The 16,748-nt window shown below is 40.7% G+C and overlaps 1 protein-coding gene across 1 annotated transcript in view; it reads right to left on the bottom strand.

Annotated features, from left to right (window-relative positions):
- kdm4b (lysine (K)-specific demethylase 4B) overlaps window positions 1-16,623 on the bottom strand; it is a 73,083-nt gene extending 56,460 nt beyond the window's left edge. The window contains exons 1-2 of the mRNA XM_057841463.1: window positions 16,489-16,623; window positions 9,753-10,223 (exon numbers count right to left, since the gene is read on the bottom strand). Of these exons, the coding sequence (XP_057697446.1) occupies window positions 9,753-10,193 (441 nt within the window). The 5' untranslated portion in view covers window positions 10,194-10,223; window positions 16,489-16,623. The remainder of the gene's footprint in view (window positions 1-9,752; window positions 10,224-16,488) is intronic.
- Between the last annotated feature and the right edge of the window lie 125 nt (window positions 16,624-16,748).

Consider the following 16,748-nt stretch of genomic DNA (forward strand, 5'->3'; position numbering starts at 1 on the left):
TTCTGTATACAACTTTTATGCCCCTCACCGTCCCGGAATTTTTGATGCCCAAATTATGTGATTTGGTCAAAAATTGTAGGACTAGATACATTTTGAAACTTTTTTTTTTTTCACGGAAAATTGCCGTTTACGGACGAACGGAAAAATTTTCGGGGCCATTTGTAAAGTTTCCTGTGTCACGCGAAAATTCCGGTCGTGCCGATACTTGAACGGTGCCGATCGGTCTAACGGTTCGGGCTGTGAAGCGCGCGTTTTTTTTCCATTCAAAATGAATAGGAAAGTTTTTGGCAAATTTCCGGGGAACCGTAAATTTTTGCCAAATTCTGTATACAACTTTTATGCCCCTCACCGTCCCGGAATTTTTGATGCCCAAATTATGTGATTTGGTCAAAAATTGTAGGACTAGATACATTTTGAAACTTTTTTTATTTTTCGGAAAATTGCCGTTTACGGGCGAACGGAAAATTTTTCGTGGCGGTTTGAAAAATTCCCATCGTCACGCGAAAATTCCGGTCGTGCCGATACTTGAACTGTGCCGATCGGTGCTACGGTTTGGGCTGTGCGTTGGCTCAAAAAAACGCGGAGAATAAGATGAATAAATAATAAGTACAATAAAGTTGCACAATAACAATACCTTGTTCTTTCTTTCAGAAAGACCAAGGTAATAAGTACAATAAAGTTGCACAATAACAATACCTTGGTCTTTCTTTCAGAAAGACCAAGGTAACTAGCAAATGTCGCCGACGTCCAACGTGCGAACGGCGCCGACGTCAAAAGTTTCCGTTGACGTCCATCGAGCAGACGGGGCCGACTTCATCATCAATCAATCAATCAAAAAATGTGGACATTCATGGACGTCAATGGTATCAACCTACATTGGCGTCAATGGAATCCAAGTACATTGGCATCAAAAGAATGACATAACATGATAAAACGCCATTAAAAAAGAATGGGAAATTTGGACGTCCATGGCCATCAATGGCATCACCCTCCATAAGCGTAAATGGAATTCGGGAAGTTTGGGGTTTACGTCCTATTGATATCTGGTCATTTTCTGTTGATTAGGGGAAATTGTATTTTTTCCCCATTGAAAATGAATGGGTAAAATTTTGGACGTCCATGGACGTCAATGGCAGCACCCCCCATAAGCGTCAATGGAGTTGGGGACGTCTGGGGTATACGTCCTATTGATATCTGGTCATTTTCTGTTGATTTGGAGAAATTTAGTTTTTTCCCATTGAAAATGAATGGGAAAAATTTTGGACGTCCATGTAAGTCAATGGCGGCACCCTTCATAAGCGTCAATGGAATTGGGGAAGTTTGGGGGACACGTCCTATTGATATCTGGTCATTTTCTGTTGATTTGGGGTAATTTTGTTTTTTCCCCATTGAAAATGAATGGGAAAAATTTTGGACGTCCATGGCAGTCAATGGCATTGACATCAATATAGTCAATTGAATCCAAGTACATTGGCATCAGTAGATTCGACATGCATGTCCGTCAATGGCATCAATGCAATGTAAATTCCATGGGAAATCCCATTGGAAGTGAATGGGACTTTTCCCATTAAGTGAATGGGAACTTTTCCCATTCGAAATGAATGGGATAGTTTTTGGCAAATTTCCGAGGAAGCGTAATTTTTTTCCAAATTCTGTATACAACTTTTATGCCCCTCACCGTCCCGGAATTTTTGATGCCCAAATTATGTGATTTGGTCAAAAATTGTAGGACTAGATACATTTTGAAACTTTTTTTTTTTTCACGGAAAATTGCCGTTTACGGACGAACGGAAAATTTTTCGGGGCCATTTGTAAAGTTTCCTGTGTCACGCGAAAATTCCGGTCGTGCCGATACTTGAACGGTGCCGATCGGTCTAACGGTTCGGGCTGTGAAGCGCGCGTTTTTTTTCCATTCAAAATGAATAGGAAAGTTTTTGGCAAATTTCCGGGGAACCGTAAATTTTTGCCAAATTCTGTATACAACTTTTATGCCCCTCACCGTCCCGGAATTTTTGATGCCCAAATTATGTGATTTGGTCAAAAATTGTAGGACTAGATACATTTTGAAACTTTTTTTATTTTTCGGAAAATTGCCGTTTACGGGCGAACGGAAAATTTTTCGTGGCGGTTTGAAAAATTCCCATCGTCACGCGAAAATTCCGGTCGTGCCGATACTTGAACTGTGCCGATCGGTGCTACGGTTTGGGCTGTGCGTTGGCTCAAAAAAACGCGGAGAATAAGATGAATAAATAATAAGTACAACTAGAAACTGCAATTTCGGGAGAAATTACACACCTTGGTCTTTCCTCTGTGGAGATACAGATCTTAGCCCCACTCAGGTCTATCAATAGAATGGATCATAATGCCAGTCATTGGCAAAAAACAAAGTAAAAGCCGTTAGAAATGAATGGGAGAATTGGACGTCCATGGACGTCAATGGCGGCACCTTTCATAATTGTTAATGGAATCGGGGAAATTTGGGGGACACGTCCTAATGATATCTAGTCATTTTCTGTTGATTTGGGAAAAAAAAAAAATTCCCATTGAAAATGAATGGGAAAAATTTTGGACGTCCATGGACGTCAATGGTATCAACTTACATAAGCGTCAATGGAATCCAAGTACATTGGCATCAATAAAATGAACAAACATGAAGAAATGCCATTGGAAATGAATGGGAAGTTTGGACGTCCATGAACGTCAATGGCATCACCCTCCATAAGCGGCAATGCAATCGGGGACATTTGGGGGACACGTCCTAATGATATCTAGTCATTTTCTGTTGATTTGGGAAAAAAAAAGAAATTCCCATTGAAAATGAATGGGAAAAATTTTGGACGTCCATGGACGTCAATGGTATCAACTTACATAAGCGTCAATGGAATCCAAGTACACTGGCATCAATAGAATGAACAAACATGAAGAAATGCCTTTGGAAATGAATGGGAAGTTTGGACGTCCATGGACGTCAATGGCATCACCCCCCATAAGCGGCAATGCAATCGGGGACATTTGGGGGACACGTCCTAATGATATCTAGTCATTTTCTGTTGATTTGGGGAAAAAAAAAAAATTCCCATTGAAAATGAATGGGAAAAATTTTGGACGTCCATGGACGTCAATGGTATCAACTTACATAACCGTCAATGGAATCCAAGTACATTGGCATCAAAAGAATGAACAAACATGAAGAAATGCCATTGGAAATGAATGGGAAGTTTGGACGTCCCTGGACGTCAATGGCATCACCCTCCATAAGCAGCAATGCAATCGGGGACATTTGGGGGACAGGTCCTATTGATATCTAGTCATTTTCTGTTGATTTGGGAAAAAAAAAAAATTTCCCATTGAAAATGAATGGGTAAAATTTTGGACGTCCATGGACGTCAATGGCAGCACCCCCCATAAGCGTCAATGGAATTGGGGACGTTTGGGATATACGTCCTATTGATATCTGGTCATTTTCTGTTGATTTGGAGAAATTTAGTTTTTTCCCCATTGAAAATGAATGGGAAAAATTTTGGACGTCCATGTAAGTCAATGGCGGCACCCTTCATAAGCGTCAATGGAATTGGGGAAGTTTGGGGGACACGTCCTATTGATATCTGGTCATTTTCTGTTGATTTGGGGTAATTTTGTTTTTTCCCCATTGAAAATGAATGGGAAAAATTTTGGACGTCCATGGCAGTCAATGGCATCGACATCTATATAGTCAGTTGAATCCAAGTACATTGGCATCAGTAGATTCGACATGCATGACCGTCAATGGCATCAATGCAATGTAAATTCCATTGGAAATCCCATTGGAAGTGAATGGGACTTTTCCCATTCGAAATGAATGGGATAGTTTTTGGCAAATTTCCGAGGAAGCGTAATTTTTTTCCAAATTCTGTATACAACTTTTATGCCCCTCACCGTCCCGGAATTTTTGATGCCCAAATTATGTGATTTGGTCAAAAATTGTAGGACTAGATACATTTTGAAACTTTTTTTTTTTTCACGGAAAATTGCCGTTTACGGACGAACGGAAAAATTTTCGGGGCCATTTGTAAAGTTTCCTGTGTCACGCGAAAATTCCGGTCGTGCCGATACTTGAACGGTGCCGATCGGTCTAACGGTTCGGGCTGTGAAGCGCGCGTTTTTTTTCCATTCAAAATGAATAGGAAAGTTTTTGGCAAATTTCCGGGGAACCGTAAATTTTTGCCAAATTCTGTATACAACTTTTATGCCCCTCACCGTCCCGGAATTTTTGATGCCCAAATTATGTGATTTGGTCAAAAATTGTAGGACTAGATACATTTTGAAACTTTTTTTATTTTTCGGAAAATTGCCGTTTACGGGCGAACGGAAAATTTTTCGTGGCGGTTTGAAAAATTCCCATCGTCACGCGAAAATTCCGGTCGTGCCGATACTTGAACTGTGCCGATCGGTGCTACGGTTTGGGCTGTGCGTTGGCTCAAAAAAACGCGGAGAATAAGATGAATAAATAATAAGTACAACTAGAAACTGCAATTTCGGGAGAAATTACACACCTTGGTCTTTCCTCTGTGGAGATACAGATCTTAGCCCCACTCAGGTCTATCAATAGAATGGACCATAATGCCAGTCAATGGCACTAAACAAAGTAAAAGCCATGAGAAAAGATTGGGAGAATTGGACGTCCATGTCCGTCAATGGCAGCACCCTCCATAATTGTTAATGGAATCGGGGAAGTTTGGGGGACACGTTCTATTGATATCTAGTCATTTTCTGTTGATTTGGGAAAAAAAAAAAAATTTCCCATTGAAAATGAATGGGAAAAATTTTGGACGTCCATGGACGTCAATGGTATCAACTTACATAAGCGTCAATGGAATCCAAGTACATTGGCATCAATAAAATGAACAAACATGAAGAAATGCCATTGGAAATGAATGGGAAGTTTGGACGTCCATGAACGTCAATGGCATCACCCTCCATAAGCGGCAATGCAATCGGGGACATTTGGGGGACACGTCCTAATGATATCTAGTCATTTTCTGTTGATTTGGGAAAAAAAAAAAAATCCCATTGAAAATGAATGGGAAAAATTTTGGACGTCCATGGACGTCAATGGTATCAACTTACATAAGCGTCAATGGAATCCAAGTACATTGGCATCAATAGAATGAACAAACATGAAGAAATGCCTTTGGAAATGAATGGGAAGTTTGGACGTCCATGGACGTCAATGGCATCACCCCCCATAAGCGGCAATGCAATCGGGGACATTTGGGGGACACGTCCTAATGATATCTAGTCATTTTCTGTTGATTTGGGGAAAAAAAAAAATTTCCCATTGAAAATGAATGGGAAAAATTTTGGACGTCCATGGACGTCAATGGTATCAACTTACATAAGCGTCAATGGAATCCAAGTACATTGGCATCAATAGAATGAACAAACATGAAGAAATGCCATTGGAAATGAATGGGAAGTTTGGACGTCCCTGGACGTCAATGGCATCACCCTCCATAAGCAGCAATGCAATCGGGGACATTTGGGGGACAGGTCCTATTGATATCTAGTCATTTTCTGTTGATTTGGGGAAAAAAAAAAATTTCCCATTGAAAATGAATGGGTAAAATTTTGGACGTCCATGGACGTCAATGGCAGCACCCCCCATAAGCGTCAATGGAATTGGGGACGTTTGGGATATACGTCCTATTGATATCTGGTCATTTTCTGTTGATTTGGAGAAATGTAGTTTTTTCCCCATTGAAAATGAATGGGAAAAATTTTGGACGTCCATGGAAGTCAATGGCGGCACCCTTCATAAGCGTCAATGGAATTGGGGAAGTTTGGGGGACACGTCCTATTGATATCTGGTCATTTTCTGTTGATTTGGGGAAATTTTGTTTTTTCCCCATTGAAAATGAATGGGAAAAATTTTGGACGTCCATGGCCGTCAATGGCATCGACATTCATATAGTCAATTGAATCCAAGTACATTGGCATCAGTAGATTCGACATGCATGGCCGTCAATGGCATCAATGCAATGTAAATTCCATTGGAAATCCCATTGGAAGTGAATGGGACTTTTCCCATTCGAAATGAATGGGATAGTTTTTGGCAAATTTCCGAGGAAGCGTAATTTTTTTCCAAATTCTGTATACAACTTTTATGCCCCTCACCGTCCCGGAATTTTTGATGCCCAAATTATGTGATTTGGTCAAAAATTGTAGGACTAGATACATTTTGAAACTTTTGTTTTTTTCACGGAAAATTGCCGTTTACGGACGAACGGAAAAATTTTCGGGGCCATTTGTAAAGTTTCCTGTGTCACGCGAAAATTCCGGTCGTGCCGATACTTGAACGGTGCCGATCGGTCTAACGGTTCGGGCTGTGAAGCGCGCGTTTTTTTTCCATTCAAAATGAATAGGAAAGTTTTTGGCAAATTTCCGGGGAACCGTAAATTTTTGCCAAATTCTGTATACAACTTTTATGCCCCTCACCGTCCCGGAATTTTTGATGCCCAAATTATGTGATTTGGTCAAAAATTGTAGGACTAGATACATTTTGAAACTTTTTTTGTTTTTCGGAAAATTGCCGTTTACGGGCGAACGGAAAATTTTTCGTGGCGGTTTGAAAAATTCCCATCGTCACGCGAAAATTCCGGTCGTGCCGATACTTGAACTGTGCCGATCGGTGCTACGGTTTGGGCTGTGCGTTGGCTCAAAAAAACGCGGAGAATAAGATGAATAAATAATAAGTACAACTAGAAACTGCAATTTCGGGAGAAATTACACACCTTGGTCTTTCCTCTGTGGAGATACAGATCTTAGCCCCACTCAGGTCTATCAATAGAATGGATGATAATGCCAGTCATTGGCACAAAACAAAAAGCCATTAGAAATGAACTGGAGAATTGGACGTCCATGGACGTCAATGGCGGCACCCTTCATAATTGTTAATGCAATCGGAGACATTTGGGGGACACGTCCTATTGATATCTAGTCATTTTCTGTTGATTTGTGGAAAAAAAAAAAATTCCCATTGAAAATGAATGGGAAAAATTTTGGACGTCCATGGACGTCAATGGTATCAACTTACATAACCGTCAATGGAATCCAAGTACATTGGCATCAAAAGAATGAACAAACATGAAGAAATGCCATTGGAAATGAATGGGAAGTTTGGACGTCCCTGGACGTCAATGGCATCACCCTCCATAAGTAGCAATGCAATCGGGGACATTTGGGGGACAGGTCCTATTGATATCTAGTCATTTTCTGTTGATTTGGGGAAAAAAAAAAATTTCCCATTGAAAATGAATGGGAAAAATTTTGGACGTCCATGGACGTCAATGGTATTAACTTACATAAGCGTCAATGGAATCCAAGTACATTGGCATCAATAAAATGAACAAACATGAAGAAATGCCATTGGAAATGAATGGGAAGTTTAGACGTCCATGAACGTCAATGGCATCACCCTCCATAAGCGGCAATGCAATCGGGGACATTTGGGGGAAACGTCCTAATGATATCTAGTCATTTTCTGTTGATTTGGGAAAAAAAAAAAAAAATCCCATTGAAAATGAATGGGAAAAATTTTGGACGTCCATGGACGTCAATGGTATCAACTTACATAAGCGTCAATGGAATCCAAGTACATTGGCATCAATAAAATGAACAAACATGAAGAAATGGCTTTGGAAATGATTGGGAAGTTTGGACGTCCATGGACGTCAATGGCATCACCCCCCATAAGCGGTAATGCAATCGGGGACATTTGGGGGACACGTCCTAATGATATCTAGTCATTTTCTGTTGATTTGGGGAAAAAAAAAAAATTCCCATTGAAAATGAATGGGAAAAATTTTGGACGTCCATGGACGTCAATGGTATCAACTTACATAACCGTCAATGGAATCCAAGTACATTGGCATCAAAAGAATGAACAAACATGAAGAAATGCCATTGGAAATGAATGGGAAGTTTGGACGTCCCTGGACGTCAATGGCATCACCCTCCATAAGTAGCAATGCAATCGGGGACATTTGGGGGACAGGTCCTATTGATATCTAGTCATTTTCTGTTGATTTGGGGAAAAAAAAAAATTTCCCATTGAAAATGAATGGGTAAAATTTTGGACGTCCATGGACGTCAATGGCAGCACCCCCCATAAGCGTCAATGGAATTGGGGACGTTTGGGATATACGTCCTATTGATATCTGGTCATTTTCTGTTGATTTGGAGAAATTTAGTTTTTTCCCCATTGAAAATGAATGGGAAAAATTTTGGACGTCCATGTAAGTCAATGGCGGCACCCTTCATAAGCGTCAATGGAATTGGGGAAGTTTGGGGGACACGTCCTATTGATATCTGGTCATTTTCTGTTGATTTGGGGTAATTTTGTTTTTTCCCCATTGAAAATGAATGGGAAAAATTTTGGACGTCCATGGCAGTCAATGGCATCGACATCTATATAGTCAGTTGAATCCAAGTACATTGGCATCAGTTGATTCGACATGCATGGCCGTCAATGGCATCAATGCAATGTAAATTCCATTGGAAATCCCATTGGAAGTGAATGGGACTTTTCCCATTCGAAATGAATGGGATAGTTTTTGGCAAATTTCCGAGGAAGCGTAATTTTTTTCCAAATTCTGTATACAACTTTTATGCCCCTCACCGTCCCGGAATTTTTGATGCCCAAATTATGTGATTTGGTCAAAAATTGTAGGACTAGATACATTTTGAAACTTTTTTTTTTTTCACGGAAAATTGCCGTTTACGGACGAACGGAAAAATTTTCGGGGCCATTTGTAAAGTTTCCTGTGTCACGCGAAAATTCCGGTCGTGCCGATACTTGAACGGTGCCGATCGGTCTAACGGTTCGGGCTGTGAAGCGCGCGTTTTTTTTCCATTCAAAATGAATAGGAAAGTTTTTGGCAAATTTCCGGGGAACCGTAAATTTTTGCCAAATTCTGTATACAACTTTTATGCCCCTCACCGTCCCGGAATTTTTGATGCCCAAATTATGTGATTTGGTCAAAAATTGTAGGACTAGATACATTTTGAAACTTTTTTTATTTTTCGGAAAATTGCCGTTTACGGGCGAACGGAAAATTTTTCGTGGCGGTTTGAAAAATTCCCATCGTCACGCGAAAATTCCGGTCGTGCCGATACTTGAACTGTGCCGATCGGTGCTACGGTTTGGGCTGTGCGTTGGCTCAAAAAAACGCGGAGAATAAGATGAATAAATAATAAGTACAATAAAGTTGCACAATAACAATACCTTGTTCTTTCTTTCAGAAAGACCAAGGTAATAAAGTTGCACAATAACAATACCTTGTTCTTTCTTTCAGAAAGACCAAGGTAATAAAGTTGCACAATAACAATACCTTGTTCTTTCTTTCAGAAAGACCAAGGTAATAAAGTTGCACAATAACAATACCTTGTTCTTTCTTTCAGAAAGACCAAGGTAATAAAGAATAATAATAAAGAAGTACAATAAAGTTGTACAACAACATAACCTTGTTCTTTCCCTTGGAAAGACCAAGGTAATAAGACGAATAAAGTTGCAGAACAGCACTACCTGGACTTTCCATAGGAAAGACCCAGGTAATTAGAAAAATAAAAAGTTTTAAATTAAAAGAATAGTCGACTAATCGTAAAAATAGTCGGCTGATTAATTGGGAGAAAATTAGTCGTTTTGGACAGCCCTGGATTACTGTATTGGAGTGCAACAATAAACTAAATAGCGTATGTACACGAGTTGTCCTCACCTTGGCCAGACCTGCACGATGAGCTCCTTCACTCTCCATGTAGGCAACGTATTTCGCAAAGTCTTTGAATTCCTCCATGGTTGGACGAAAGGTCATGATCTTGCAGTTGGGATTCTTAGTGCAGGATGGTGGGAGTGGGGGTGGCAGAGGAGCCAGCGGCAGCTCAGAAACAGAAGAAGGGCCACCGGCAACATCTAGGTGTGGAGGCTGAGGCCCTGTGACTACTTGGGTAGGAATAGGGTTCGAGATCATGGCTATCTCAGGTATTTCAGCCAGCACTGGCTCCTGAATGGGAAACCCATTTGGAGCTGCAGGGGGTGACTGCTGGAAGGTTTGAATAGGAGGAAGAGGAGGAGGAGGAAGAGAAGATGGTGGTGGTGGTGGTGGTGGTGCTGGGGGTGTTGGTGGTGGCATCGTGCTCATGACGAAGTTGGTCGCCATTGGGGTACGCGTTTTTGGGTTGCAGGTAACCTAAGGAAGAAAATGTGGATGTTCAGTAGTTATCATTATTAATACTACTAATAAACCCAATTCCTAATGAGTAAGAATGTCTAATAAGCAATAAGTCAATTAATCGCACGGTAAATAAAAATCAATAAATCACTTAAATGGAACATGTGAGACAAAGTGGAGCCGGCGACAAAATCTCAAGAACCAACACATCATGCCATGTCATGCAACGACGACTCATCCTAGAGGTTATAAAAGTACCAAGAACAACATCCAAAGACCTGCAGACCCCGCTGGCTGTAGTTAAAATCAGCGTTTATGACTTTATCATAAAAAAGACACTGGCCAAAAATGGCATACATGGAAGTTTAAAAAAAAAAAAAAACATTTAAACCTAAGGGCACTTTGAAGGGAACCACAGACTTAAAGACGTGTCTGCTCTAATAACCCACAATTGTTCTCTTTTACTAAAATGTTATTAGCAACACATAAAATATTGCCATTGATTTTAAAATCGATAATATTTAGTGCATGTTTTGACCTATGGTGGGTGCCATGTTTTATGCGCACTATGCACGCTGGGAGTTATGAAGCGGTTGGGTTGAACTGGGAGAATAGCTTTCCTCTATACTAGTGATGCAAGTGTGACGACTGGCATGATTTTGTCACATTCTGCTGCTGGTCAGAATACTACCTGCATCCAATTCCAGCTCATCAGCAGTGTCTTTTAACTAGACATGTTACACTCGATCGAGCCTTCCTGCTCGAATCAGATTCAAGCAAATCAAGTAGAGGCATAACAAAGCAGTGCTCCCAAAACGGCGTCGAGCCAGCCAAAAGTCACGTGACTACTGCAGACGAGGCCTCGAATGTCACAGACGTGTCAGCGAATCACAGTTTCCACATGAAAATTAAAACTCGATGGGAGCCCGCCCTGCTCGGGCTGGCTCAATCGGTGTGAACGCAACCTTGCTTCCGCATTCGCTAACCGTTTGTTCGTTTTCCTCTCAGAACTACATGCTGTTAATAGATCGATATACAATACACATACTATCGATGCAGAACAAAAAAAAAAAATCATGGTCCTTGTGGTGACCTTGCCATTTGGCAATCACAATAATAATTTCTTGACGAGACTTGCTCTTCGATGATACTCCCGTCGGCTTGGTCCATTTTTGCGTGTAGAAAACAATGTTTGATTCTATTGTACAATGGCGGTGTTTTCGCGGTAAACCGGAAACAACAGTCTGAGCGGACCAATCACAGTCCGTTTTCGCTACGTCATACGCGTCTACGCGACGCGAAGGTTACAAAAATCGAGAGGTGCGCGTCAGGCTACGGCGTAGGGTCGTAACTCGATTCTTCCTTGACGGCGTAGGTCTGACGCGGAAGTATAACTCAGGCTTTAATGATACTAAACAGTATGGGTCTTGAACACTACCTGCGTGCAGCGAATGTGCTCTAAGTACAAAGGACACAACAGTCCTCTTCTATCTCAATTTGTAAATAAGGTGTCATTATAATTTGTTGGGCAGAAAATGATACGAATAGACAGCAGTCAAACGGAGTTTAATACATTCATTTGTTTTTCGTGTCGCTAATCCGTCTTAAGCATTTATTTACGCTGTATTCATGTTGCGTAAGGATATTTATGACGTAAATTGTTTATTTAGGACCTTTGGATAATGGTAGGCCCACTGAACGTAAAAGAGTATTCATTCATCACCACAAAAGCCTCAGCAGCAACATCTAACAAGGGAGAAAGATCTGACAACACCGGCAGGACGATCATCAATCTGGACAGCGTTTTTTTTTTTTTAAACTTAAAAAACACACAATGGTTGGTGACCCGGTTCCAATTGGCGGACCGACCGGCGAAGGCAGCACTCTCTCGATCATGGGAGGCGGAGCCCATTAGACGTCTAGGTTGAGGCAAATTGCATGAATGTTTTTGTGTGCTGTGATGCACAGGCTATCTGCACTAGTTTGCAAAAGGTTGGGAACCACTGATCTACACTGCTTGTAAAAGTTGTAGCAGCCTACAGATTGCCAAACTCGGTTTTTTTTTACAACTATTGAAATATTCGGCCCATTTAATGAATAATTGAAATGCATTTCTTTCATATGGCTCTTTAACAAAGGAACACCTGAACAGCTTTGGACCACAAAGAGGTAAGGATCACATTGGAGTGCTTTCAACGAACAGAACATTGATTTAAGACAAACATATTAAAAACTTGTTTTTTTCAGCGATCTTCCTAACAGCCAAGTTATTTGCTCTAAAGTACTCTCAGCCAGGTAATACAATATGCATGCAGTGAGCTAACTGTTGATATAATAGGCCCGGACCATAAAGGGTTAAGCACAACTATCTTAAGGGAGTGGGGTCAAACCTCTGGCCCACGGGCCGTAAGCAGCCTACCAGGTGGTCCAAACCGGCCCGCAGAGTTGTTCTCCCTTTCAGGCACTTTGTGACACATTCATACTGTACTAACAGAATGGTATGCTTAGAATTCGACATTGGCGCTGTAAAACCAGAAATTAGGGATTTGTGTGATCGAGTGTGTGCACTACAGCACTTGGCTCAGTGTTGTGTTCGCAGTCACATTCGTTCATTCACCCCATCCCAGTCAAAATAGCGTAACCCAAACATGCCTCTCAACCAGGGGTCGGGAACCTATGGCTCGCAAGCCAGATGTAGCGGACGGCTTGACGGCTGCATCTGGTTCACAGACAAATCTTTAATTATTAAAAAAAAGTTTCGTTATACGCCTTTGCACAATGCGCGAAACGGTGACAGTCACTGCTGGTGTTGCGTAGAAATGAGCAGAAGTGACTTTTGCGGCATATGTAAACTTTTTTAATGCTCCGACAACACTCGCGCACTTCAAACTAATTATCATCAAATAGCAACCTAGATGTGCTACGTTAGATCCAACCCCCCAGTCCCATGCCATTGGCTGCGTGAGCCCAGGGTGATGATGGGACACGTAGTCAATATACTACAACCAGCACCTACAAAGCCGGTTAGCAGTAATTTTAGTGGGAAAAAGGCAAACTTACGTCGTTGTGTCGATCTATCTATTTATCTATCAATCACATAGGCAACACAGATGAGGCAGAAACACTGTTCAAGTGAGGTTGTTGTATTTTTCCTGTCGAAAACAGCGGTCGATGTGCCTGAGATCAGGAAGTAAACTTACCTCGTTTTCATTTTCGTTTTCTGCGTTGTAAGCTAATTTTACCTTTTGAGAAGATAGCTAACAGAAAAAAGACAAGGAGTATTTTACTTTTCAGCAGGAATGGACAGAGGGATTTCCCTTTGTGGAGAGTTTTTGACGACTTTTCGGATAAAGACAAGATAATTAAACGGATAAAAGACATGCCCAGTCTGTCGGCAAGAACTGTTCACGATCATACCATCATGATGTCAAATCGAATTGAGGCAACGCAACTGAAGGACATAAATGCGGCACCATTTTTTCTCTCCCTTTGGATGAGTCAACAGACATATGCAATTTATCCCAGTTCAGCGTGATTGAAAGTTTTTGACTATTAAAGGGACAACAAGAGGGGAGGATTTATTCAAGTCCTTCAATGAGTTCGCTAAATAAAAAAAATCTACCTGTTTCATGTTACTTGTTTCGGTGTGCACTGCTCTGTGCGTGGTGGTGAAAAACAAGATTTGTGGCGCTTCGTGAACATGAAAAGACACACATCCTAAGTTTCTCAACGCCTGCATGAAACTTTACCCCACCAAGTATCAACCAGACGACAAAGCCATCAGCAAAACCTTGCAGCACCAGAATTCGCATTTAAGGTAAGAAATAAAATGTTATTCATTGTACTTTAAAAGTGTTGAAATTACATAAAATGCACACATTACTTGTATTTTTAGTTTTAAACATATTGTATGGCTCTCACGTAATTACATTTAAAAATATGTGTTCTTGGCTCGCTCAGCCTAAAAGGTTCCCGACCCCTGCTATACACCAACAGGATGTGACATGAAATAATCAGGAAGTAGCTTGGAAATTACTGGTGCACAATAATTATTGGTCCGATAACAGGAATTATGACATCCCAATAAATCCAATAACATTATTAATAGGACTGATAATATGTATTGTAATATTTTTGGCACGGTGTCGGTGGATTGGGATGTGTGCGTTTGTAAATCAAGCGCCCCCTTTCTGTGACGTCACACTCAAGTGTGCCGCACGGCTGGCGAGAAACACATCTTAATAAGCCACTTAAAAGATGACAATCGCTTCGATGAAGTTTTAAAAGAGTACGAGGACGCGCAAGGAATGTGGTTACCTACCCTGCGAATGAAGCTGCCCATCCAATTCCAAAGCCAGCTAATAAGCTGGGGTTGTATCATTTAACGAGGCCTTTGAAAAGTTTCACAAAGATGATCACAGAAATGATGGCACTAGACAACCAACTCTTTTCCCTTGTTGAAGACATAGGATTCAGGCGGCTACTTCGTCATTTGGAGCCAGGTTCATCATTCCAAGCCGCCGCCACTTTTTAGATGAATGTTTACCGGCAAAGTATGATGAGATTGCCACACGCTTCCATACTTTGATCGGCAACCATGCAGGGCCCGTAGGTTTTCACCCCCGACATACAGTATAGAAGTGTAATGTTGGACCTGTCAGCATACTTGGTAGGATTTCATACTATGCAGAGAAGAAACCTCATACTTTATTGAAAATGGGTTCATTCACTGCCATTTATATTGATTATTATAAGGCAAGCCATTAATCCTTTTTGTTCTACCATATTTTTGTGATAAGGAATGAGTGATGAACCTACTATATGTTTGCATTTTACAGTGTTAGTTATAAGTTAGTAAGGTATTGAGAGGAACTTTGGTTATTTATAGGCTTGCTGTCCTAACCTGTCTCCCAGGTTAAGAAAGTTGAGGTTAAGAACAGTCTCCTCTCCTGTAGCACCAAATATTTTTATCTGATGACAAAGCACAATACCTGTTGGGTTTGTGTTTTAGTTCAGTGCTCATTGTTCAGGAAACACATCTTCAATTATATTGACTAATTGATTGTGATTGACTCAAATTATACTTATTTGAAAAAATATTGGCACTTTATTTGAAGTCAAGACTGTTCTTTTGTTTTGTTCATTACAATAATGTTCAAAGGAAAATCTTTGTTGAATCCACCACTAGTTTTTTTTTTGTTTTTTTTTGTAAACCTCCAGGTGTTCAAAAACTAGGGTCAATAGACATTTAAAAACTTATATATTTATTATCGGCTATCGATATTGGTATCGGCTTTGAGGAGCAGGAAGTTATCGATATCGGAATCAGTTTCAAAAAATGGATATCGTGCACCCCTATTGGATATGCCCCAAAATCAACAGGAAGTGACCAATGGACAAGAAGCTATCTGGAATTACCTCATAAATCAACAGGAAATTATCAAAAAATTACAGGAAGTGAACAGAAAATATTTTAACATTACAAGGAAATGATGAGGAAAAATTAACTTATTACCTACCATTGACAATGATATGCGTCCAATTCACTAAAACTGCGAGGGCTGGCTGTGGATGCAAATCTTTCAGTGCCACAGACAGCACTAGACACCCAATGGCGTCTAGCGCCGTCAATGGCAGCCAGTGAGTATACTTATTTGGCCAAAAATCAACTGGTCCGGCCCAAATGAGGTCTAATTCTCATGAATGTGGCCCGCAAACCAGAGTTCGACATCCGTTTTACGAGATAGTGACCAACGTTCTTTAAAACCAAAACAAACGAAGGCCTACACAGACCCTTTAAACTTCAATTTGGTTTCGACCATTCAACGTGGGGAGTCATTTCTTCTTTATTATCTATTAGAGTTGTAGCGATGATCAAAACATCTGAATTGGTTTTCGATAAGACTGCAAATATGATGGTCATTAGACCAGTTGCTAACGAACAGATTAGCAGGGAAATTGAAATGAGCGCTAACATCGATTGTGTGCTGGGCAACAGTCCCACCTCTAATCAGGGATTTTCTGCCAAAAAAACAACGTGCGACTAAAACATATCAGGTAATTCAATTACAAACGATGCGTAACAAGTAAACTAGTCTCACAATGGGATACGGAATACGTTTGATAGTGCCCTTAGCGAAAAGATGTTAGCTTCAGTTAAGCTATGTCGTACGCGTACTTGAAAGGGAGAAAAAAACAAAAACATCATAGCGACTAGACGGCGATTAAATGTAAGAGAAGTCAATGTGCAGAAACATGACAGTTCAATTCGACAGTTTCTTACTTCCTGCAGCGACGTATCGCCTCTCTCTGTACTTTCCAGTCGATTTGTCGTTTTCTTCAATTTGGCGGATCGATCTTCCTCTAGCACTTAGCAAGCTAAAGCTATTTTGAGTCACGCCCATCTCCAAATCCGCACTTTGCCATTGGCTAAATGTCACCAATAATAGCGCATTTATCTGCAACTTAACAATACGATTGGCTAACAGCATTGCAGACAGTCATGACAACCAATGAAAGACGGAGAAGATTCGCCATTTAGAG

This window comes from Corythoichthys intestinalis, chromosome 7 (genome assembly GCF_030265065.1).
Source record: "Corythoichthys intestinalis isolate RoL2023-P3 chromosome 7, ASM3026506v1, whole genome shotgun sequence".
NCBI lineage: Eukaryota > Metazoa > Chordata > Actinopteri > Syngnathiformes > Syngnathidae > Corythoichthys > Corythoichthys intestinalis.